Source organism: Echinococcus granulosus (assembly GCF_000524195.1).
Source record: "Echinococcus granulosus chromosome Unknown EG_S00097, whole genome shotgun sequence".
NCBI classification, from domain to species: Eukaryota; Metazoa; Platyhelminthes; class Cestoda; order Cyclophyllidea; family Taeniidae; genus Echinococcus; species Echinococcus granulosus.
This window is the reverse complement of record NW_020170477.1, coordinates 254,277-276,856: the sequence shown is the minus strand read 5'-3', so window position 1 is coordinate 276,856 and position 22,580 is coordinate 254,277. Positions and strand designations below refer to the sequence as shown.

The 22,580-nt window shown below is 44.4% G+C and overlaps 3 protein-coding genes across 3 annotated transcripts; 1 reads left to right on the top strand and 2 right to left on the bottom strand. All coding sequences in view use genetic code 11, as the record gives it.

Annotated features, from left to right (window-relative positions):
- Positions 1-880: 880 nt before the first annotated feature.
- EGR_08160 (Myb-like protein L) lies at positions 881-8,257 on the bottom strand (the record flags this gene model as incomplete). The annotated part of the gene is made up of 14 exons (XM_024497409.1): positions 881-1,061; positions 2,239-2,340; positions 2,882-3,053; positions 3,366-3,427; positions 3,767-4,071; positions 4,544-4,789; positions 5,267-5,551; positions 5,738-5,989; positions 6,186-6,454; positions 6,530-7,007; positions 7,081-7,314; positions 7,388-7,806; positions 7,853-7,940; positions 7,973-8,257. 14 exons carry the CDS (start codon positions 8,255-8,257, stop codon positions 881-883), a joined length of 3,378 nt encoding a protein of 1,125 aa, XP_024348205.1.
- Positions 8,258-9,160: 903 nt separating this feature from the next.
- EGR_08159 (Ankyrin repeat and MYND domain-containing protein 2) lies at positions 9,161-11,170 on the top strand (the record flags this gene model as incomplete). The annotated part of the gene is made up of 7 exons (XM_024497408.1): positions 9,161-9,218; positions 9,253-9,485; positions 9,520-9,622; positions 9,661-9,818; positions 9,930-10,230; positions 10,506-10,847; positions 11,064-11,170. The coding sequence occupies 7 exons, from the start codon at positions 9,161-9,163 to the stop codon at positions 11,168-11,170; spliced, it is 1,302 nt and encodes a 433-aa protein (XP_024348204.1).
- A 436-nt stretch (positions 11,171-11,606) lies between these two features.
- On the bottom strand, positions 11,607-21,943 carry EGR_08158 (Nucleoprotein TPR; the record flags this gene model as incomplete). The annotated part of the gene is made up of 25 exons (XM_024497407.1): positions 11,607-11,827; positions 12,129-12,263; positions 12,348-12,761; positions 12,855-13,059; positions 13,332-13,579; positions 13,680-14,051; positions 14,148-14,580; positions 14,625-14,939; positions 15,111-15,259; positions 15,349-15,482; positions 15,599-15,778; positions 16,525-16,709; positions 16,868-17,153; positions 17,240-17,358; positions 17,560-17,781; positions 17,862-18,136; positions 18,224-18,505; positions 18,631-19,198; positions 19,323-19,582; positions 19,621-20,446; positions 20,517-20,764; positions 20,838-21,006; positions 21,038-21,181; positions 21,223-21,336; positions 21,374-21,943. The coding sequence occupies 25 exons, from the start codon at positions 21,941-21,943 to the stop codon at positions 11,607-11,609; spliced, it is 7,074 nt and encodes a 2,357-aa protein (XP_024348203.1).
- Between the last annotated feature and the right edge of the window lie 637 nt (positions 21,944-22,580).

Genomic DNA, 22,580 nt, shown 5'->3' with positions numbered 1-22,580 from the left:
TTATTTAGTGGGCGGAAGTAGCCCATGCGCAATGTCACGGCAGTTCATAAGGAGTAAAAAACACGACCTTAGATTACATTACCACCCATATTTGCCACAGGTGTCATGACGTGTTGCCAACTAGTTAGGTCTTGAAACAAGGCCCACAGTTGTAATTTAAATTATAGATTAGCAGATAAATGCCGTTTTGAAATGAAATGGTAAATTGATACCAGATATCTGATTTAGGCGCACTTCCTAACGAGTTCATCCACCGTTTTGTCTTGGGGATGGGGGCTAAGACGGGAGCGCTACATCAGACTCGAGAGTTTGAAACTAAATTTTGCCGCTATAATTGGGCTAGTTTTTTAGGTAAACGCCTTTCTGTGATGGAAATGGATACAAGGACTAGGAAATGTCATTATGCTGTGATTAGGGACGCATGGCCGTAGCAAAGGTGAGTTTTCCGTTGGGGTGTAGAGGGTTTGTCGAACCGTTGCAGCATTAACGAATTTGAATCCGATACTGCCTTCCAGACAGCACAAATGGAAGCACAAACTGTCTTTTGGGTGAAAAAAAATTAGAACAATTCCTTTACCTCTGACCTCGGAATCCACATACGCTATTGTATCTAGGCTATTCTGGCAAACCAGTTGGCAAGTAGCTACCCCTATTTGTGCACTACCAAATAACAAGACACCACGAGGATTTCGTACCGTTTCTTATTTAGAGCATTTCTTGGAGGTTAAATATTTGGGTAATAGACAATAAAAGATTTTGCCGCGAAAGCCAACAAAACTGGTAAAAGCAAGACTACAAATCGACTTTACTGCTTAATCACGCTTCATTACAAATGCATATAACAATACGTACAAATAAGGGGGAGGTGTAAAACTCTTCCTTAGGCACAGAAACCACTGGGTACAAATCCAGTTCGAAGGAGATCCTCCACAGTTGCCGGTAGCTCGCAGTAGACATTCAAGCTGGCATCACAGTCGACGGTGAAATGCATCCACGAATCCGGGAATTTGCTATGACTCCAGAGCCTTTCCGCCCGTAAATAGCGTTTGCGCGGAGGCACTCTAAAAGGCATTTAACAATCCTTATTTGGAAATCATGTTTAAATGCAGGAAAGGGTAGCGGTCACCTTGAAAGGAGAGTTCATTCGCATGACTTTGACATTATGCCAAACTCAAACACTAGCTAGCATAAAAGTATATTCTGTTGATTGAAGAATAGTAAATAAAGATCAACTTAATTCGTGGAAACAAATCAATGCACTATTGCTTGTCAGTTTGGCGAGCAGCAGTGGAAAATGGAATGCTCTGAGCGTTACACAAATGGAGGTAGAAACTGCACACACCCCATAGGTTTATTCAGATGCAGGCGCATTTTAATAACTCATATGGAAAAAATTGGCCTTGGTTTAAATTAGCAACCAAGGAATAGAGAAAGATGACAAGAAAATCCCGGAACGTTATTTATGGGCTGCGAACCGATACCATTAAAACACGTCAGGATGAAGAACAAGCGGATGGAGGTGAGAAATGACTAGCGGGAAAAGCTTGAATTGAGTTAATTTCCTTATAATTCATGAATGTTTGTACTAGTGACGATTAAAATAGAGCGCTGTCCAGGAATTGTTCAAAAGACTTCCACAACCCTGGCCTTAAGCACCCCATAACCTGGGCCATACAAGTGCCTCCTTCACCCTCTCTGTAGGTCGACAATACATATTCTCCCCGAGGGTTATATCTTCTTTCATCTTCAGGGAAGTCTCAGGGCGCTACATGTACCGCACACAAGAACGTCGATTTATCAGCAAAAAGTGAAATATTACCTTTTGGGAGAAACCATTTACAACACTGAAATAATAACGCCATGCCTGAACCCATGTCCATTGTGAGGCTGTGCGCTAACAGCCCCGCGAACCCCATCAAATTGCAGCGGTGAGACCGTCACAACTACGGGCGAAGTAAATCAGACAAAAATAGACGCGTTTTGAATGCTCTATTTCTCCTGTTGGTGGCAATTTGAGCCTCATGCGTGGTGAAGTCGTAATAAGAATGCACTGCAATGTGCGCAAAGTTACAACCCATTTAGAGTTTAGTTTGCTGTGCCACACATCGTCTTCAGGATCTGATGTTGGAAACTATCATGTCGCCATGTTTCACCTTCTATTCTTAAAGGAATCATTTTATCCGTGGTGACTCGAATATAGTGATGCCGAAAGACATAGGTTAAATGGCAGAAACATACCCGACATCCAAATCGTTTTTCTTGAGGTCGCGTTTCGAAGACGTGGTGTTGGCGGGAGGCCGCAGCCTCTTTGCTGCACTTCCCACCTTAACCAGCTTGCGGCTGAAATGAAAGAGATTAAAACGGTGAGGGGGGGTTTTGAGGAAGCCAAATTTTACACGGTGAAGCTTAGATCAAGGCAGCTTAACTGCTGATTCAGTTCCACTGCCAGGGATGAGCTTCCGTTGTGTGTGCCTACTACGACATTCAACATGCCTAAATAACGTACACAAGGCAGTTGTACATCTACTTCTTCTTACTGGAACCACTGACGATTTAATTACATTAGGATATGCCAACAGGTCTACCCAATAGGTGATAAATTGGTCTGCTAAATGCATTCCAACTGCATCTTTCGTGGCAGTTTCAAATGACAACGCATTCGTCACAAAGGCAAAGCAAAATATTCAACAGCTTTGCTTCCATGGTGACGGAATTCCGCCCGATCCCTCGTTAAAAAAAGGCAGCAAAGAGCTTAATAGTTCCCATTCCAAGTTAGGCAGTAATTACAAACAGGCGTCATGGGAACGAGACTGCCATGTGGATCTCATCTAAATAAACTGTTTACTTAATGAACAATCTGGAGGAGCATGAACCGACTTACGATTGCTCCCAGAGTATGGCGAGCGAGCGGTCCACAAAGTCGCGGGCACGCATGTTGGCGAGGAGGCAGGGCCAGAGGAAGAGAGCCAAACACCGAAGCACGAAGATGCGATGCTTCGAACTCGACAACAGGGCCGCCACATCAGGTTGATCCCGAATGACGGGGTCGAGTTCTGAAGTATACACCAAAGAAGAGAGACCTGAGTTCTATCATACAAAAAAAATGCCAGTTTTTTCTTTCATGATTTAAAAAGGCTAATTCATCGGAAGTAAAGCCTTAACAGTTCAGTCCTGTTATCCTGAGTTAAAAGAGTAGGATAATTCGGTGAGGATTCTGCGTGAAACCAAACACTGCTGAGAGATTTAGGGGGGACGCGTCATACTGACTTGTGATCGTTCTTCTGTGGAAAGGTCCAAGTTAGTGATGACCATACCAATTTTTGAGAGAAGAGAAGGCAATGGAAAATAAATGAAAACGAACTTACGCGCATCGGACGGAATCGCCACACTCCCCGCAGATGAGCGGTCGAAAAAGTTACAGTTGACCCTAACGATTTAAAAATGAGTATGAAATGAGGCGAGGTCGATGGAACGTTAATGACCATAGGATAGCCCAAATGAGTTCAAACAATAACAAGCATCAAAACACCGTAACTAATCTCAAGGGCATGAATAGTGCAGTTTCTCAACGGAGATATAATCAGTAGGTAATATTTTAAATCAAGTACACCAAGTATCGTTGACTTGAATCTAAGCTTTACGCTTATTATAAAAAAACTACCACAGTATTATTTATCTCAGCAATATGGAGACAATTGACTCCCATCCTTATTACTACTAACTGCAATCAGTTTAACGAATAAGATTTATCTTTTTATGGAAATACCTGCTACGAAGAACACGCAATGCGTTCCCCCCAGCCGTCTTTTGCAGTTCAGGGAGTTTCATTAATAGCACTTTAAGAGCCGAAATTGTGGCAAGGTTAGGTGGCAGCAATTTGATGCTGAGGTCACCTCTGTCCAGACGGATGTGGGGACCGTTCCGCCTCCCCTCCACTGATGAACAGGAAACACCTAGACGCTTGGAGACAAAGGTAATAACAGTATCTGTCACCCAATTGGAGAAATCACCGAGTTGCTTCTGAAGAGGGTCTGGTAGTTGGGCGAAAAATGGGATGCCGCCTTGGTTGTGCTAAAAACAGAGCACGACATTGAAAATGGAGGATAGAGAACCCATTACATCTGCATTTTGGCCGATCAGATTGGCACAGTGTCCACGTTACTCATAACCGGCGCTTGCTAACTCAAGTCAACCATAAAATTATCATCAGTTACAGAGATCTCCATCATAAAACTCGAGCTATCTAGATATCATTTCTGTCGTTATGATCAACTCTGCGTAGGGTCTGAGGTTCGAGGATGATGATGATGATAGTTAAAAGGTAAAAGTGGGAAACATTTTTAGGGCGAAGTGAAATGCAATCATATTTTGAGTAAGTACTAGGTTTGTTTATCATGAAACGAGGCTATGATGACCTGCAATAAAACGGCGATGCAGTAAGAATTCGTGGCGTCCTAATCTTACGAATCGCAACATTGGTACTCAAAAATACGATCAAATCTGATCAGTACGGTAATAAGGAATAGCTCCAAAAGTAACTCACGTCAGTGCGTCTGACCTCAGTGAATGGCATCGCCCAAGGAGTTTTGAGTGAACCCGATCTGATGGACGGCACCCGGCATCTGAGCAGGATCTGCCGAATCTGCAGGATACGTTGAAGTTTGGCACGTGGAATACTTTTGATAACATGCTTGGACTCATGTGATCGTGATTTGGAAGGGTCCAGCGAATTATCCCCGTCGCATTGTTGAGCGAAAAACAGCATATCGCTGGCTAATTCAGGAGCCATCTGTTAGACGAAAGTAAATGTGCACATGTTTAGAGTTCTCCTAAAATAAATTTAAGCCAAGGCAAAGTAAATGATATTAGAATCAGGTAGGATCGAAATGGGGCACGGAAGGAGGGGACATCTTTGACACAATCTATCACGCGTTGGGTTGAGTCAAAAGTTGAGGATTAAAAATTTAGCGTGTGTCTAGGTCTGTTCGAAGAGACCCAATCCCAAAACATTGATTGAATCAGGTTAAGCATTATTATAATTCAACGTAAAGATCGCAAGGCATCAGACATTATCTGTGCAAGTGGGCATTCAAGGGCGTAGAACGAATCCAACACAGACACTACTGAGCCGCACATAAGTAAGAAGACGAAAAAAACTAGTGTGAATATTTCCAAGCCTCTGTGATCGACGCGCTTGAATTATCCCTTATCGGAACCGGTTTTTTAAATCCAATATCAATGTAAAAAGGACTGAAGTTAAGCGCACCAAGTCCAAGACACGGGGGTTATGACTGCTATAGGCCTGAGAGGCCGTATCGTTGCTGCTGAGCACGCGCTCAAATACCCTGGTAAAGAAGTTGCGATCCTTCAGCAGCCTTTCCCCAATCTCTTGTACGCTTGCTGATGCATCTTCATTAATGTTATGCGTCAATGGTTTGATTTTTCTCTTTCCATCTCCTCTATCCTGGTCGAGACTGGGAACATCTGGAATAGGCTGGTTCATTCGACGCGCTATTTCCGAGGACAGGAGAGCAAACAAAGCCGGCTTAAGCTGAAAGTAGAAAGTGTTTCTCAGTAAAACTGGAGACTCCACTCTCGGAGAGCAATCAAAAAAAAAATTAGATTCTCAAACACAGTGTAAGTAAGTCCAATAACAATAACAATATTTCGGGCATGAGCGAGAGTATACTTATGGGACCTTCCAGCCTGTCAATAATACACTAGGAGAATAGCATACCTGATAACTATTTATGAGTCTAGCAACACCAAGGACATTCAGCTGCTCGCCCGATGACGATGAGGGCTGCGTTGAGATGTCAGCAGCGCTGATACCTGAATTCGTGGTGGACAACTCAGACTTGGACGGCAAAAGAAGCCCCTCTTCCAAGTCAAGCAGGAGCTGGTTAAACTCGTAATTCATTTCCACCTTGAAGCTGTGCCTTTGCCCTTCTGGTGCTTCGTAGGGCTTCCGAGGCCTCCATGCTAGAAGCTAAGGAAATTTAGTACAAGAAAGTGAGACCATCTGTCCACTGGACGATAGAACTATTGCTCAACAAGATGCGCCATATAGGCATTACTCAAAGAATCTAAAGCAATTCTACTAATGACTAAATGGGATCATCACATTAAAAAAAAATAACTTAAATACTGATACGCCATGACAAACAAGAGAAGGTAAAGCTTACCCTTGAAAACGCGTAACCCTCCGGACTCAAAACACCCAGTTGTCGTAGCTCTCTTATCCATTCGCCAAAAATGGATTGCGAATCAAACAGATGTGGTCGGAGAGGCTCGAAGTCGGTGGAGGAGAAAAAGTCGTCCACAAGAACATTTTGATTGGGGAACCTCCGCAAGCGTTTCAATACGCTAGCTAGGGTCCTGCAGCTCCGTAATCGGTTCAGCAGGGCAGACATCGCACGGCCAGGGAAGTAAGGAAGGATGTTGACGGCAATAACTAAAAAGTAAAAAGGCAAGTTGATGATTTCTAAGCTATTTCAGTGGTAGGGCCTCAGAAAAAAAAGAAGCCTACATGGACCGGTCTCATTGTTCGTGGTTTCCGAGACTCGGGAACTAAACTGAAAAAGGCGCCTCGTTTCTGCGTAGGTCCAGGGTTGAAACTTCTCGCATAGTTCGTTATGACGCAGCTCACATTCTTTAGCAGTGCGACGTCCACCCGGTAGCTCAGCAGCGATGACAGACCAGGTGCCAAGGGTGCCAGGGTTTTCGCCGGCGTTACCCCAGCCGTAGAGGCCGCCACCGGTGCCAAGACGTTGAATAGCTATCAAAAGGGCAAGATCCTCTTCAGGAGAGAAAGGCGCTTTCGGTGAGGAGCGAGTAAGCTGGTGAAGTTCGTAATACCGCCGCTGACAGGCAATGGCTGAACGTGTCTGTATGCGCGCACTCACCACTCCCCAGTCTACTAAACTTATCGCCTTGCACTCGTGGAAAAGCTCGTCGTCGACAATCAAGTCCAAAGACTCGTCTTCATCAGGACTCCAAGGTGCTCGCTGCAAAGCAGGTGGAGTTACTTAATTTCTAAAATAAGAAATCCGAAAATCGTAGCAACGACAGGGAACTTACGGAGGGGTGTTGGGGATTGAGGTGCTTATGCCAAGCCTTGAAGCAAGAAAAAGCGGTCCGCCCAGAACTCAAACGTTCAGATATCTGCTGCCATTGTCCATAAGGACCAAGTTCTCCCACAGCACGTTCTAAAGCAGCCAGTTCATCGGATGACCAAAGTCCACGTCCTAGTTCCGGACGTAGTCTATGGAGCCAGTATAAACGACAGAACTTTGCCGACTTTACGCTTTTTAACTAGAACAGTATGAAAATTCATTATGGTAAACGAGAAATAGATTTAAGATAGCCACACCATGCTATCACCTACAACATGCACAGAGATATAGTTCCAATCGTTATCTGTAAGAACATTGTGAGCGTTATTTAAAATTGAAATCCATTCGGTCATTGAAATGCTTGAGTCCTTGGCACCAGACTGTTTCGATTTGGCGAATTTGTCAAACTTGTTGTACCAATACACCGACTCGTTAATTGTATTTGAAAGTGAAGCAATGCAAGTCACAATCTCCTTAGGTAGCGCAGTAGGAAGAATACTTTTGGAGTGGTTTAGCCTTTTTTCAGCAGATTGCAATTTCAGAAAAATCTGTTCACGTTCCGAAAAACTCTTGTCCAAGTGGGTGAGCGATTCTGTAAGAATTTCAACCTGTTCATTAAGTTTTCGCTGGAGGGATATTCGATAGCAATCCACTAAGGCGAGAAGAAGTTTTATGGTCTCAGATTGAGTTACTAAAATAAGAACAATATTAAGGATAAACTAGAAAAATGAACCAACGTTTATGAAGTGTTGCATTGAGATCATCAGCAACATTCGTCTCCTTCAGCCTCAAACGGGTTTGCGTATCCACATTCATTGGTGGACACTATATGATAAATTTTAGGAAGAAAAACTAACGTCGTTTCCCTCTGTGCGGAAAAATGGCCTGTTTACGTAATTCGATTTTGCATTCATATATGATGCATCAGTCACTTTGTCACTATCCGGCGGTTCAGTCTGTTTGGAATCACAAAGCGAGCATGTACCAACCTCCTTTCTGAGTAGAGCGATTTCTGCTTCGATGCAGGACACCGTTTCCTTAATTAAGCCTTGAGATGTTTCATTCAAAACAATGCACCTAACTGCTGCCTCTTTATCGGAAATCTCTAAACAGCCATGAGAAGAATTTACACCACAGTCCATTCGAAAAGGCGTGAGAAAAATGTGATGAATTCTCCTGGGCTAAGTGACTAATAAATAAACGGCCCGCGATATTCAACATGTTGAAACATAGGCACTATTCAGACACAAAGTTTTATAGGTTCACTAATCATAAAGCATGACATCACGAAAACATAAAAAGGGTACATACAATGTGAAAATTTCAGCTCAATAAACAAACCATTGGATTTGTTTAGAGCATGTTTGAAAGGCAAAGTCAACGAGAATAACTACAGGTATGAGGGGACTGGAGTACTGAGTAGTTCTGGGCTCTAAGGCAGTCTGACACTGTTCTGCCGCAAAAGTCACCTTATTCACCTTTTTTCTGAGAAGGTTCATTTTAGACATCATAGGTATTATATTAGCCTGTATTTGACCCCATTTGAATATGCAGTAAAGAAAGCTCCAAAAAGCTCTTATTTGAAAAATTTTTGAAACAAAATGAACACCTTTAGCTAAATGGTAAAAGGACTAGTGTTAGACTCCCATTAAGGACACATGGTGCTGCTAAATTTACGAGCTGCCATTTTGTGGAATCACAAGCATTTTTGCCTCGGTAGAACCAAGCTTTTTTAATTCTACCTATAATTACTACATGGAATGACTTGATGGCTTTTGTACGAGAACTAAATACCGTTCTTAAATATAATGCACAGTTTCTAGAGGTATATAAATTCTCTATCAGGAGAAATAACTTTCCGCGTCAAAATTAGTAGTTGGACTTAGCAATATTTATCAAATGATTTGTCGTTTATTTGTGTCGGTACAGTATCACCAAGTACGATCTAAATGTGTTTATGTCTTTGGTTTGTTGACCTCCGGCGGTGTCCCAGCCCAATCCAAAAGGTAATTATTTAGTGTGCTACGAGAACGCGCCATAAGTAAATGGACCAGGGTCTAAGCCTGACGGCACTGTCCAGCTTTCATAATGCTGTGCTTGATGGTAAACTATATGTTCCATGCATTTTTTTAAAAAGGTGACGTAGTAAAGGTCAAGGCATTTCTTACTACTGGACTTGTTAAAGTTGACGAACCAGACGAGGTAAATATTAACCTCTTCTCTAACTGCTTACAGGATGGTATGACCGCTTTGCTCCAAGCTTGTTACCGTGGGAATGTTGAAATAGCTAAAATTTTGGTTGATTCTGGCGCTGATGTAAATTGGTCGAAACACAGGCAGGAATATACTGCATTAATGTTTGCGGCACTCGTTAGTTCATAATTAACATATAAATCGCAGCTAGTCGGGAAAACTGGAAATCATTAACTTTCTCCTCTCGTGTGGTGCCAAACCTGATATGACGAACTGTTTGAAACGAACGGCTGCCGAAATGGCTTCATTTGTCGGTGAGACAGTATAGGTAATTTTAATTGCCTCAAATCAGGTAATCACTTCGCGGCTGCTCAAATTAACACCTACATTGAAAAAGAAGAACTGATCCAGTTTACCAAAAAAAGTGCCGCAGAAAATTCCCAACTCTCTACCGACCTTGTTGAACCTCTTCATCACCTTGTTACCAATCTCAACTTTGCTCCTGTAAAAGTAGGTTTTCGCTTTACGCCTTAACAGAGTTTTATTGTTGGTCGGTCTTCTTTCTCAAGCTATTCCCCCTTACATATTACATAGTAATTGATTAAATTACCTACTTCGCAGGTTTTCCTCTATCTCTCTTCCGCTGCTGGAAAATCGCTCTTGGAGAGTTGGAAAAACGTAGTTGCTGTCCTAGAAAAACTAGTTGAACAGCATTTTACTCCCCAAAGGACTCACGAACACATCGCGATCAAACTCCATCTCCTATGCGCTATGGTTAGACGTGCTGGAGAGTATTTGGAAGCAGGAATTGATGGTGATGATAAGGAAATTAAGGCTGTCCACGAAGAAAAGAACGTCTTTGCTCTCGAACCTTTAATTAAGAACTTTCTTCGTGGTACCGACCCCCACGGTCTACCGAAGGGTTAGTTTAGACTTTTTTTCACCTAGAACTTCATTCTCGATCAACGTAAGGTCACCCTCCTCAGCCCGATAGTAATCATGCAGCCTCATTATAGTCAATCTGAAGACTTGCTCACTCTGGCAGTGTGAAAACCGTCCGAATTATATTTACCTGTAAGGGATAATCGAATTACCAGTATCACAATATCTTTTTTTTTTTGACAAGTCCTAGACGCCCACTCTCCTGTAAGGTTGTCACAAGCGTGAAGAGGTAAGGGTCTGGTGTGCTTTTGACAGGCCAGGAAGCATTCCTCCGGAAATGCCTCGTGTCCTTTCCACATGCGGAGTCAACTCTGTGGCGACAGACGGTGACGCAGATAGGAGGTGTAGAGGTGGGTCAGGCGCCGACTTGCCTCACTATCCTCGAGAATGCCATCAACGGTTTCTCGTCCTTCTCTCGCAGCACCTCACGCGATGGTATCATCAACGAGCCCTGCGCCACCTGCTCCGACATGCCCAGCTATGCGAAGGACCTCCAAGTCAAGTGGTGCTCGCGTTGCCACGAGGCTGCCTACTGTTCAGTAGCCTGCCAGAAGCTGCATTGGTTCACGCACAAAAAGTACTGCCCCATTCTCAAAGGTGGAGAACTCACTCATGATCAACCACGCCATTGAGTCGTCCTTATTTATCATCTCCATCTCTACCGGATTCTTGCTGCATTATTTCAAATCTGCCTTGTTATTTAGCCTTTTACAGACAATAGAACGGATAAACCTCTACTTTTAGCTAAGAATCAGGATTATCTCTTCCAATTCTCGTTTCTAGTTAAAATATTGTACCCTTCTGCTTCTACAGAACACCATGAATCCGTCGCGAGAAGCCAGTCAAAGGAAAAGGCCAAACCGACTGAGGAAGAGATGTCCAATTTTCAAGAAGAAATATCCGCATATTTGCCTCACTGATATCAGACGTGTCCCCATTTTAACATAACTATACTGTTTGAATACAAATTGAGGGTTGGTATTTTCCAACATCTCTTTCAAGCCCCAACGGTTGTCATTGAAGTTGGGAGTAAATTCAGAAAAATACTGGTACTGCAACAAATGTGATTGAGAGCTCCATTCCCGGTTTCACTCTCTCCGATCATACAAGGTTGGCAACTCCTCAAGTAAACCAATCGTCAGCATCAGGAGGGGTCCAGCGTATATGTACAGGTATTAAAAAACGTAGCGGGTAGATACCTGCGTAAAGTTGCACTAATTATAAAGTTTAATGATAATGACCCAAACTCATACACGTAGAACTCGGAATTGTAACGGGTAAATATTAATGCAGGGATTCAGAAGTACTACTTTTGTAACTTTTGTGGAGGAAGTGGGGCAATCAGCTGAGGCATCTTCATCGATGGCTTCCTCTGGGAGCCCCTCTGCCAGCTCCACCACCGATGGGACCCCAATTCTTGCGCCGACCAAGAACACCGCCTAGTGGAGGTCCGAAGGGACTGAAGGTAGAAGTGCTAGAAGGAGCAGAGGGCTTCCTAGAGACGTTCGACGATTCCGTCCACACAATCGGACGGATCTTTTGCTTGCTAGGAGCGGGAGCCATTTCACCAACACCACCTGTTAACAAAAGCCATTGTCAAGCGGTAGGCCAATAAGGGGTATTCAATCAGTAAACGCAGTGCCCCCTTTCTCTTACATGACGAGTAGATATCCACAATGCTTACTGTTTCTCCTTCAAATATTTTAAGCTAATTCCTTTTTAAGAAAAACAAACTGGTCAGCAATTCAACTGCACCGGTTCCAGGTGTCTGCTTGGAGCCCTGTATGAAAACCCATTAAAACAAAATAATCGCAAACAGTGGAAAGGGCGTAACTACAAAACTGTAACATTTTAGAAATACTGAAAAACACTTCTTACCCGGGGTGGCGAGCCTCGTAGAGACGGAGGCAGGCCCAGGAATGATAGATTGACGAATGAAGCTGCTGCCAGGCTGAGGTTGCTGTGTCAGAATGCTTGCAAATGTACTTCGTGGTGCAGAGGCCGCCATACCACCTACAAACATTGAGAGCATAAGTGTAATCATATTTTATTGGTGTTAATTTTGCTAGCTTCACTAAAAATGCTAAAGTGGATTACCGAAGAGTGAGCTAGACTTGGAATCAGTCGAGGCTAGGCGTTTCAAATCAGAAAACAGTCCGCCGGTTTTGGGAGGCATAGTAGAGCTGAAGAGGGTGCTAGGGGGTTCGATACCACTTTGGCTGAAAAGAGAAGCGCTCCGCGACGAGGTGGACGTGACTGCAGATGGCCGAGTGCACTCTGTTATCTCCCCTTCATGAGATTTGCCCTCGTTATCTTCGTCACCTTCTGTATCCTCGTTTTGACTTTCCACTTCTTCCACTTCCTCACCACTTCGAACGTCCTCATCACCTTCCTCTTCTACTTCTGCCTCCTCCACGTCGTCTTCGTCCTCCCCCTCCTCCTCTTCAGCATTTGATTCATCCCTAATCTCAACTTCTTCCTCCCCATCCTCATCTTCATTGACTTCTTCGCCTAAAAGAAAGAACTACCGCGAATGCAAGAAACCGAACCGCCTTTGAGTTAGAGAATTTACTGAGCACAATCAAAATAATTGTAAGAACCTACCGCTACTGAGAATAATCACTGGAGTGTAGGTTCCTCCCTCGTCTTGCTCCTCATCCTCATCTTCCACCTCCCTTGCTTCCGCATCTTCGTCATCATCATCATTATCCTCATCAGCTTCACAGTCGGTCTGAATAGCATTATTCTCCTCCTCCTCCACCTCCTCCTCATTTGTATTCACATTCTCCTCTCCCTCTTCTTCAACTCCCTAGAGATTGAAAGGCACAATATTGTTATAAAATTCGACTTTTAAATAGGCTAACAAATTATTTGGTTCTACAGATCCTAGAGCAGCCAATTTAGTCACCCAGCTTCCTGCGCCAACTGATAATCAACTCCAAATATTAACACTTAAATTTTTAGTAAAATTTGACAACGTAAGGCTTCGCATAATGCAATGAAGAGTACACTGACATTATGCATCTTATAAAGAGTGCTGCAAAAGGCCACACGTTAGTAAGAAAAATAGAAAATAATTACATCACGCATCTGATTTGTCCGTTCATGATGATCACTGGAAACCTCAGTGACTAGACCGAAGTCTTCTTGCTCCTCCCTTTCGGATTGCACTCCGGTATCCTCGCCCTCATTTAGCGCATGAAAGTCCACTAAAAGCGCCTCCTCCGTAACTGGCTCTTCCTCTACTTCCCTCCCCTCTTCCACGTTTTCACCATCTTTAACCGTCTCTACCCGAGCCTCGTCTTCCGCGACCTCTGCTCCTCTTGTTTCTACGTTAACAATTTAAATTTGGAACAGAAAAGGTGGCGTGATGCTAATATACTCAATCTCTGATATGATTTTGTGTCGGTAAGTAGGAAGCTTTCTTACCGGTAATCACAGAAGACGCAAGAGAAGTAGTTGGAGTTGGCACAGGGTTTACCGGAGGCACAGATAACACAGAGGCACTACTGGTGGCAGGAGAAGCAGAAAAATAGGCGGATTTAAGGCGCTTCGACACTTGGATGTCAGGTGAGGCAGAAGTGACTAGAGGGAAGGCGGTCTCGTCTTCCCCAGTTTCGGCAGTTGCAGATGTCTGCTGCTCGTCACTCAAGATCGCCTCCTCGTAGGTACGCTTTGTAACAAGGGAGCATCGAGGAAGTGACGACGCACAAGAATCTGCTCGATCATTTGCCGCAACAGACGACGGGCCCGCAGCCGAATGTACTGTTGAAGGATACCTTACAAAAGGTTTCATCGTGGCTAAAATTGTTTAGAGAAAATGGAAACGCTTAAGTACATCTATGAAAAGAAGACAAGGGAACCAAAAAAGCAAAACATGAATTAACTAATCGCTACCTGTGGAAAGTGGTTGTAAATCCAGGGTTTGGACGTTTCCTAGTACATTGGTGGTAGTTTCCGTAGGTTGGATATTGAGAGGTGAGAGGTAGCTGCTGCCATTAATGCTAGCCTGGGGCTCCATAGCGACTCCTGCAGTAGTGGTAGGAAGAACGGTGGCTACGAGGTTTGACAGAGGACGAATTTCTGCCGTCTGTCTAGCAGCAGACGAAAGGGGGCTTGGAGAAGCGGTAGACGGAGGGGACGTCTGCACTGGCTGCACTGTTGCTGCAGCTCGCAATCCCCAGGATGCACCCCCTGTAGCCACCGTCGAGGTGGCTGATTTAGTAACTGCTGCATTGCCCGTGGTCTCCGGCGATGAGATCGGCTGATCTACCGCTTCTGCCTGTACGTCAGTCGAGCAATTACAGATGTGTTGAGATGTCTTTCGATTCTGCCAATAAGATATGGGGTTTTCATGAAAGTTAAGAGACCTACCGAAGTTGTGGCAGCAGAATGCACGGTGCTGACAGCTTCAGTGGAAGCAGCTGCCATGACAGATGCCAATTGCGCTTTCAGTTCATCACATTGGCTCTTAGTTTTGGCCAGTTGGGACTCGATTAACTGCATGCGTAGGAGTCGCTCTGATTGCTCTTCCGCTTGACCTCGCATGCGGTAGAACTCGGCAATCATTGTGGAGAGAATGTGATTCAGACGATTATAGGTAACAGAAGCGCGGGAGGATGTTGGTATACTACTACCGATAAGCGATTCTGGGGGTGAATGCTTGATGGGGTCCAAATCCGGCAGCGACTGTAACCGAATATATAGTTCAAATACTCACCATGTCTAGAACAAAACACGGATCCCAATCTAGTCAGTCATTCATCGCAACAGAAGAATGACAACCCTTAAACTGCCAAAAATCTTTTTGAAGGCTCAGGTTTGTTCAAAGGTGATAACCAGTAGTAGTGACGTACTAACCTCAACTCGATCAATCAATTGCTGGAGGTGATCCATTTCTTGTCGCAACATTGACGACTGCTCCTGCTCAATCTGTAGATTTGCTTGAGCATTCAAGAGATCGGCACGAACAGCAATGATTGCTTCCTCAGTTGTCTTGATGCTCTTTTCTAAATAATGAATGAAAGGGAGTAAAGTGGCTAGTCAAGAAATAAAATTCAACATGTCAGACTCAGCAAATAACACCAAAAGTACTAACCTTGCTCCTGTGTATTGGACAGTTGACGCTTCAATTCATCAGCCTCTTGACGATACTTGCGTCCAATTTCACGAAGCTTCGTAATCTTGACCTGTCTCTTTGCCAGCTCATCTTCCTGTATTTTGCATTGGCCTCTTGAAAATTAAACCGTCATGTTCATCTTTGCGGTTACAAATCAAACAATGTCACAAAAAGGCCTAACCAATGTTTTGACAAGATGGAATCTAAAAAGTACTAAATTATGAAGTACTCGAGAGATGCAAGCTTAGCAGTAAAGCTCTGGCCTTCAGACTCGCGTTGGACGAGATTGGACGAGAGTTCAGATATCTGCTGTTCCAGAGCAGCGATACGGGCTGCCGATTCACGCTCTGCAATCGCTTTTACCTCTTCAGTTGCCTTCAAAGTAGCCTGCAACTGGTCCCGGGCATTGCTTAGAGGAAAGGGAGGAAAAAAGTTCGTTATTCCTCATCAAATTGGCGTGCCAAGGGCAAAAAGGGTGTTGCCTCGTCAAAGTGAGAGTCCAGGCAAGAAGCGCAGTAACTAGTGGACGTACACACCCAACCCATTAATAGTTTAACCACCTTAAAGTGTTCACCCAACCGACAACGAATGAGCCTGCAGTGATGACGCGCATAAGGCAGTAAAGGAAGAAACTACAGCCCATAAGTGATCATTTGTTGCAGGATCTGGCGATCGCAATGTCTGAGAGACCGAGTTTTTCTGCAGCCCTAGTGGCGCTGTTTGCATCGACTGGCATCTTCCATAATTCACAGATAAAAAATACCACAAAACCTCAAATTCCTCAGCTTTTAGTGGATAAAGACGGCTTACAATGCTCACCAGATAGGAGAGCAAATTTTTCGTTTTCAAACTAGATTTATATTTTCTACATGTCTCAAATGTTTGCTACAAATGGTTGAAACGAAACGATTTCTAGAAGGCATGGTTAGCCTTTAAATGACCTCTATGAACACTGATTCGCACAGCTGAATGTAACACACGGTGAGCTCACTACTTATGCTCGCGCCATACGCGCGTCGTGATTTCTACCCTACACATAAGGTTAACTTGAAGAAGTTAGCCAAAAAAGACCAATCGAAAATCAGTTGTCAGTCTAACCGCCTGACTGAATAACCAAAAAACGCATTGACTACAAAAATACGTACACACACGTACCACGCCTGCTTGTATTCCTCGGGGTCCATTCTCATAGAGGTCTCCACGAGGCGCGTACACCGCTCCTTCCAGCGATCCCGCTCCTCAGCAAGCGAGCGCTTCTCCAACGCAAGAATCTCTTGTGCGTCCCCCAGTTCTTTGCATTGCGTACGAAGTGGCTCCATTTCTCTAGCTAAGGCGGTCAGCTACGCCACAAAGGATTAAAAACGTTAATTGAAATTTGGCAACATCCATTGCACGCAGGACGTTAACTTAGAAAGTTAAGGCTACGAATTTACAGAAGAACACGTAAAACATTCCTGAGACAAGTAAGGAACAAAACACTTTGATCTAATAAAAATACTCGTTCCTCCGCTCGAACTGCAGCATCGCGGATCATCTGACGTTCCTGTCTAAGAAGGCGATTCGATTCGCTGAGCAAGTTCACTTGTTCAATTTGCTGCATAAGATTGGCATGCTGACTAGAGGTTTCCAGCTGAACCTCATTTCTTTGACGCTCTTCCGCCAACTTTGCCTCAAGATCGGCGACCTGCATCTCCAAAGTCTTGGTGCGCAGGTGTAGACGGCTCACCTCAGCGTTAGCGGATTCTTCAGCTGCTTCGGCGATTGACTTTTGTCTGCGAAGATACCTAGAGAGCCAGTACATTACACGCTTGTTAATGTCATGATCCGAGGAACATAACGGCACGAATAGGGGGAAAGTGTCAGATCTTACTCCAGTAGGTGTATGAAGTCCTCAGACTCCTTGATTTGTCCACCCGATTCTTCACAGGAGAAGGACTGGTCACTGGAACGATCCATTAACTTGCGAAGACTCACTATTTGCTCCGTCAACTAAAGTAAAAAGTGCGGCAGAAGGCTAACAGACCCAAATCTTACTACTATTTTAAAATATGAATGGAAAACAGTGAATTCACCAAAGAAAGTCAAATACGACCATCAAAGTCCAATAACAATAATATCAACTATGGCTTTGACAGATCAAATCAGTGGATTACAGCCAACATTAGCGCATTTTGAACGGGGTGACGGTACCGTCAGAATCTGCTCCTGGAGGCGATTGATCTCCGCATCGGCATCTTCAACGCGCTTAACGAGACGCGCACGCGACTCCTCCCAGAGGCTAGTCTGAGCCGTCAACTGCTCTTCCGATTGCCCCAATGATGCTTTGGTCGTCTCCAGGGCGGCTCGAAGACCCTCAACTTCTGCTCGTGCCTCGTCAGCCAGCTTTCGAGCCTCCGTCAACAGCTGTACATCCTGCAGGCATGAGGAAATCCAATGTTGTGTGACCGAAAATAAAAATATGGGCAAACCACGTATGAAAATAGCCGCCTTACCTGTGCATGGAGGCGGAGTTCCGTTTCGTACTTCTCTCGGGCTTCCTGGGCCGCTTTTTGGTGAGCAGCGACTTCGGAGTGCGCTGACGACTCTAGCTTGAGTGCAGCCTCCTGACGCTCCTCAGCATCCCTCAGTGCCAGCTGCACAGAGGCCAGATCGTCTCGAAGCTTCTTCAGCGAAGTCTGATATTCCTCAGTAAGGCGCGTCTTCTCGTGAATCAAGTCCTGGCGCTCGCTCTTCTCCAATACCAACTGCAGACTGAGGAGCTCACAGCCTGAATTGAACAAACACGAAAAAGGTTGTGAAAAGAACACAATAAAGTCGAATAAGAGCCTTCATAAACGAAAGACGGAAAGGTTACGTTGACTGGCGTCTTCAATTTCCGTCGCGTGAGTGTGTTCAAGGTGTTCCCGTTCCTTTGTAAGTTTTGCAATATGAGTCTCCATTTCGATACCCAGATGTTGGTATTCAGCGCACTGCTTACGAACTGCCTCAAGAGAGACGCGGAGCGAAGCGCACTCATGCTCAAGATTTCGCAACTGTGTAGGCATGAGCTGAGCCCCATCACCTGAAGTAACATCAGCAGATGTAAGCTGTTCATTAGCTGACGAAGAAGATGCCTGAGTTTGGAGATCCGAAGACCCTATGAAACAAATGCCAAATCTGAAGCAAACCAGGGAACAAAATAATACTCATTAAGGGGATTGGTATCCCATATAGGATTGGCGACTAAAATCATTTAAATGTATAAAAAAGCACCAGAAATACCAGTATTTGAAATCGGCGACGAAGGCTTGTTAGCAGCGATAGCCGCTCGTAATTGGGATACCTCCTCTTCAGCACTACGGAGCGCCTGCCTGGTATGCGAAAGTTCTGTTTGTAATGTTGCGTTCAAAGACAACAACTGCTGCTGTCTGTCTTCGGAGCCTTTTTTCAACTCTTCGAGCTTCGCCTCTAGCGCCTCAATGTGACGAGTAGCCTGCCGCGCTTCCATCTCCTCCCGGTGCTCCAGGTTGATCTGAATCGATTGCAGTTGATGCATGAGGTGCTCGTGCATAAGAGTAGTCTTTTGAGCGATTTCAAGTTCATGCGAAAGACGCGCCTCATTGGCCCGAGTGTGCTCCAGTTGACGGATGAGTTGGCGACATTCCACCTCGGCGGCTGCCAGACGGTCGCCGGTGCGCGCCGATTGTTCACGCAACGCAATGAGCGCCTCATCACTCGCTGCTGCCGAGGTTGTGTAGCGCGCGTTCATTTCGCGTAGAATGGAAATCTCTTGCTTGTAGTTGGCCACGTTGGACTCCAGGGTACGAAACTTCTCATGAGTGAAGTCCAACTAATGCGGGTATAGAAAAATTCACATAATCAACATTGGGTCTTAACAACACTCCTGAAAACATGTAGGTTGACCATTTTCATGGCGAATCAAGAGGGCTTGAGCGCACTCACGAATGACATACCTGAGCTGCCAACTTTTGGTTAAGGATTCTTGCTTCAGTAGACTCCCTGCGCAATTTTTCTATTGTTCCTGTATAGACTTCATCGGATCTAGCTTTGTCCTCACGATACTGCTTGAATTCAGCGTGCAAAGACAACAGCGTTTCTTCCAGTTTCACTATCGTTTGGGATTGATGCAGCATTTGTGTCGAACCGCCAGTCCGGTCTAATGCTGATGCTGACCGATCTGACAATTCAAGAGTAAAACCAAAGCCCATGACTCCTTTGAATAAAAAAGGAGGGGGTTTTGCTACCACTTACCAAGATGAGCAAGAACGATGGCACTATCATGAGGATTCGTATTCGAGTCAACACACTTTTGAGGTGTCAGTTCGTTACGGACAGAGAAATCGGGTAAGGGGATCGCATGGCGTTGGAGCAGAGCCTTGCAAGCGTCTCGCTGGCGTGCAGCAAAGTTGGCTTCAGATCTCGCCTCAGAAGCAGCCAAACGAGCCACGTCGACTTCACCGGAAAGCACTTCTACTTTAGCCGTGATCTCGGATACCTGATTTGCCAAAAGGTCCTTCTTCGATTCATGATCCTCCAACTGAGATGCTAAGTCCCTTGCAACTAGAAGAAGTCTTGCGTTCTGCGTCTGCAACTCGGAGAGACTGCGGAAAGTAACCAAGTTTTTGTCGATTACTGAAGCGGCAGTTGAGTTGTCAGCCGAACAGAGATTGAGGAGCGTGCGACTGTCAATGTCGTTTGTGCTACTATCGGGGAAGACTTGAATATTTTCCTCCTCAATAGACGTTATGACTGTGCCCCGGGCGGTTTCCAGTTCATGCAGCAAAGTTTTCACCTGGATAGAAAGGTCCTTACAACTCTGTTTCAGAAGTTTATTTTGGCGCTGAAAGTAGCTTGAGCGACGGCGCTGGTCCTCTGCAACATCCTGCTTCTCCTTTGCATTCGTTAAAGCAGCTCCCAACTGAGTCTCCAGTTCCGCAACCCGATCCCTGCTTTTATAAAAGGCCTCCTGTTGTGATCGTAGCAAAGGAGCTTTCTCCTCTAACTGCGCCATCATTTCACGAATGTGTTCTGTCAGGCGCTCCTTGTCCAGTTTCAGTAGGTCCCTTTCTTCTACAACCTGAGTGAACAAGACGTGTAAAATTAGACATGGCTGGCATCGGCATAAAAGCAAAAATACTACTACTGACCTGCACGTAGTCTGAATATATTTCAGTTAGACTTCTTCCGCGCTTCAAAGAGGCTATTGTAGTAGCCACCGCTGGGTTGAGTCTACGGAGTTCGTCTTCTGAGAGCCCCTGAATACGAAATTTGTCGACGATTTCTTTAGCAGCGGCTAACTCACGGGCAAGAGCCGCATTCTCTGACATTAATTTATCTTTCTCAGCCGCCAGGGCGTTGACGACACTAGTCTTTTCTGATTGCAATTTGGAGACATCTGTGAAACGATATACATGCCTTCAATTTGTGAGGAATAGAAGCTATGAGAAATAAAAGCGGGCAAAGCTTACGCTCATGTCCTTGCTTAAGCATCTCCTGCATTTCAGTCACAGCCTTTTGCATTTCCTCATACTTTTTTTCGACATCACTAGCCTGATCCCTATATAAATCAGTGAGTCTACGTTGAGCCTCCAGTTCGTTAGTATGTAGTTGTTCCGCATTGACCAGCTCATCCGTGCGCTAAAAAGATTTATACGATTAAAAAGATTACCAATTTCAACTTTTCAATGTGGTCATCATTGGACTTCGTTAGTTGTTTGACGAGATCCTCCAATTTGGCTATGGTGACTTGGGCGTTCTCAAGTTCCGTCCTCCTAGAGACCAACTCCGATTCAAGAGTTAGAAATCTCTCAGACTAAATGTGATTCAATGCTATCAACAAAAGAGTAGACCCACATTATCTCGCCGAAATGAAAGCAGTTTGTCATTTGCTTTATGTAATTCTTCTTCTAGCCAAAGATTCTGATTTTTTATGGATTCGCTTGTATCTTCTAGCCGTTTTTCACGAAGCTAAAGAAATTGATAAAGTCCTATCGCTGGAATTTACAGCGAGAAGAGCTTTTTCGGTTTTCACCTCCTCCAATTGTGTTAGAGCATCAGACTTCAAACGACGTGCCGACTGAACCTCATTCTGAATTTCTCGTAGTTCAGCAGATGTTTGTTCACATTCTGACATTTTTTTACTTAGGAGTTCATTTAGGCTCTCCTTATCATTTTCAAGGTTTTTGATAACCAACTCAAGCTCGGTGGTAACGGAAAGATTATCCACAAGTTTATTGTTCAAATTATCCCGCTCTCTTGTAAGTTCCAGAGACTTGTTCTCCTCTTTAGCAAGAGCTTCACGGAGGGTGGTCAGATTTGTGTTAACAGCATCAAGTTCGGATCTAAGGTGAGAGCATTCCCCTTGTAGACAATTCAACTCCCTCTCTATTAAGAAGTTATTAGGACTTTGTTGCTTCTTACTCTGTTCCTCCTCGTACCGTTTTAAACGGTCCTTTGCCTCAAGAGCTTCGTGTGATAAACTATCGAAGGCGACGGCAAGATTTTCAGCCACCTTTTCTGAAAAGCTAAGAAGGTCCTCCTCCGACAAGTGGGCAAGTTGAATAAGCGTATCCATAGTCGATGAAAATAAACCTAAAGGAAGTTGTATCCAAAAGTAAAACGAAGGTCGAAGCGGCTCTCAAAAACTGTAGCAAAGGACTAATGAAACACAACATCTAAAAAAAAAACAATCTGCTCGTAATTTGCGTGAATACAGGCCTCATCAATGGTGAAAAAGAAGACTAGAATGAGAAAAAAAAATTAGAACGGTACAGAAGAGGGTGTGCAACCCAGCTGTTCCCCTAAATATGCACTAAATTACAACTGTAATAATGAAAATACAGTATGTGTAATCGAAGCTGTCGACCTTACAAAACGAACAGTCTAGCGTCAAATACTAAATAGGAGTGTCATGCGTAGAGACGGTGAGCATATTTTCTTCATAACAGATTGGGTACTACTAGATAGGACTGCTGTATGATTGGCCAGGCCTGTTTAAAAATTTTGAATGTTAAAGTGTGTAAAAAATCAATTTCTCTCATGCGTTTGCACTTTAAAAAACTTCGGGGCTAAAAAAACTACCTTTAGTGCCAAAATGACTCTAAAAAGCATAGTTGCTACTCCAGTTTGGTAAGACCAACTATTGCATTAGTTTTCTGGGCATAAACATGCGAAATCCTGCACGAGATTTCGAGTTGCTGCAGTTTCCCGGG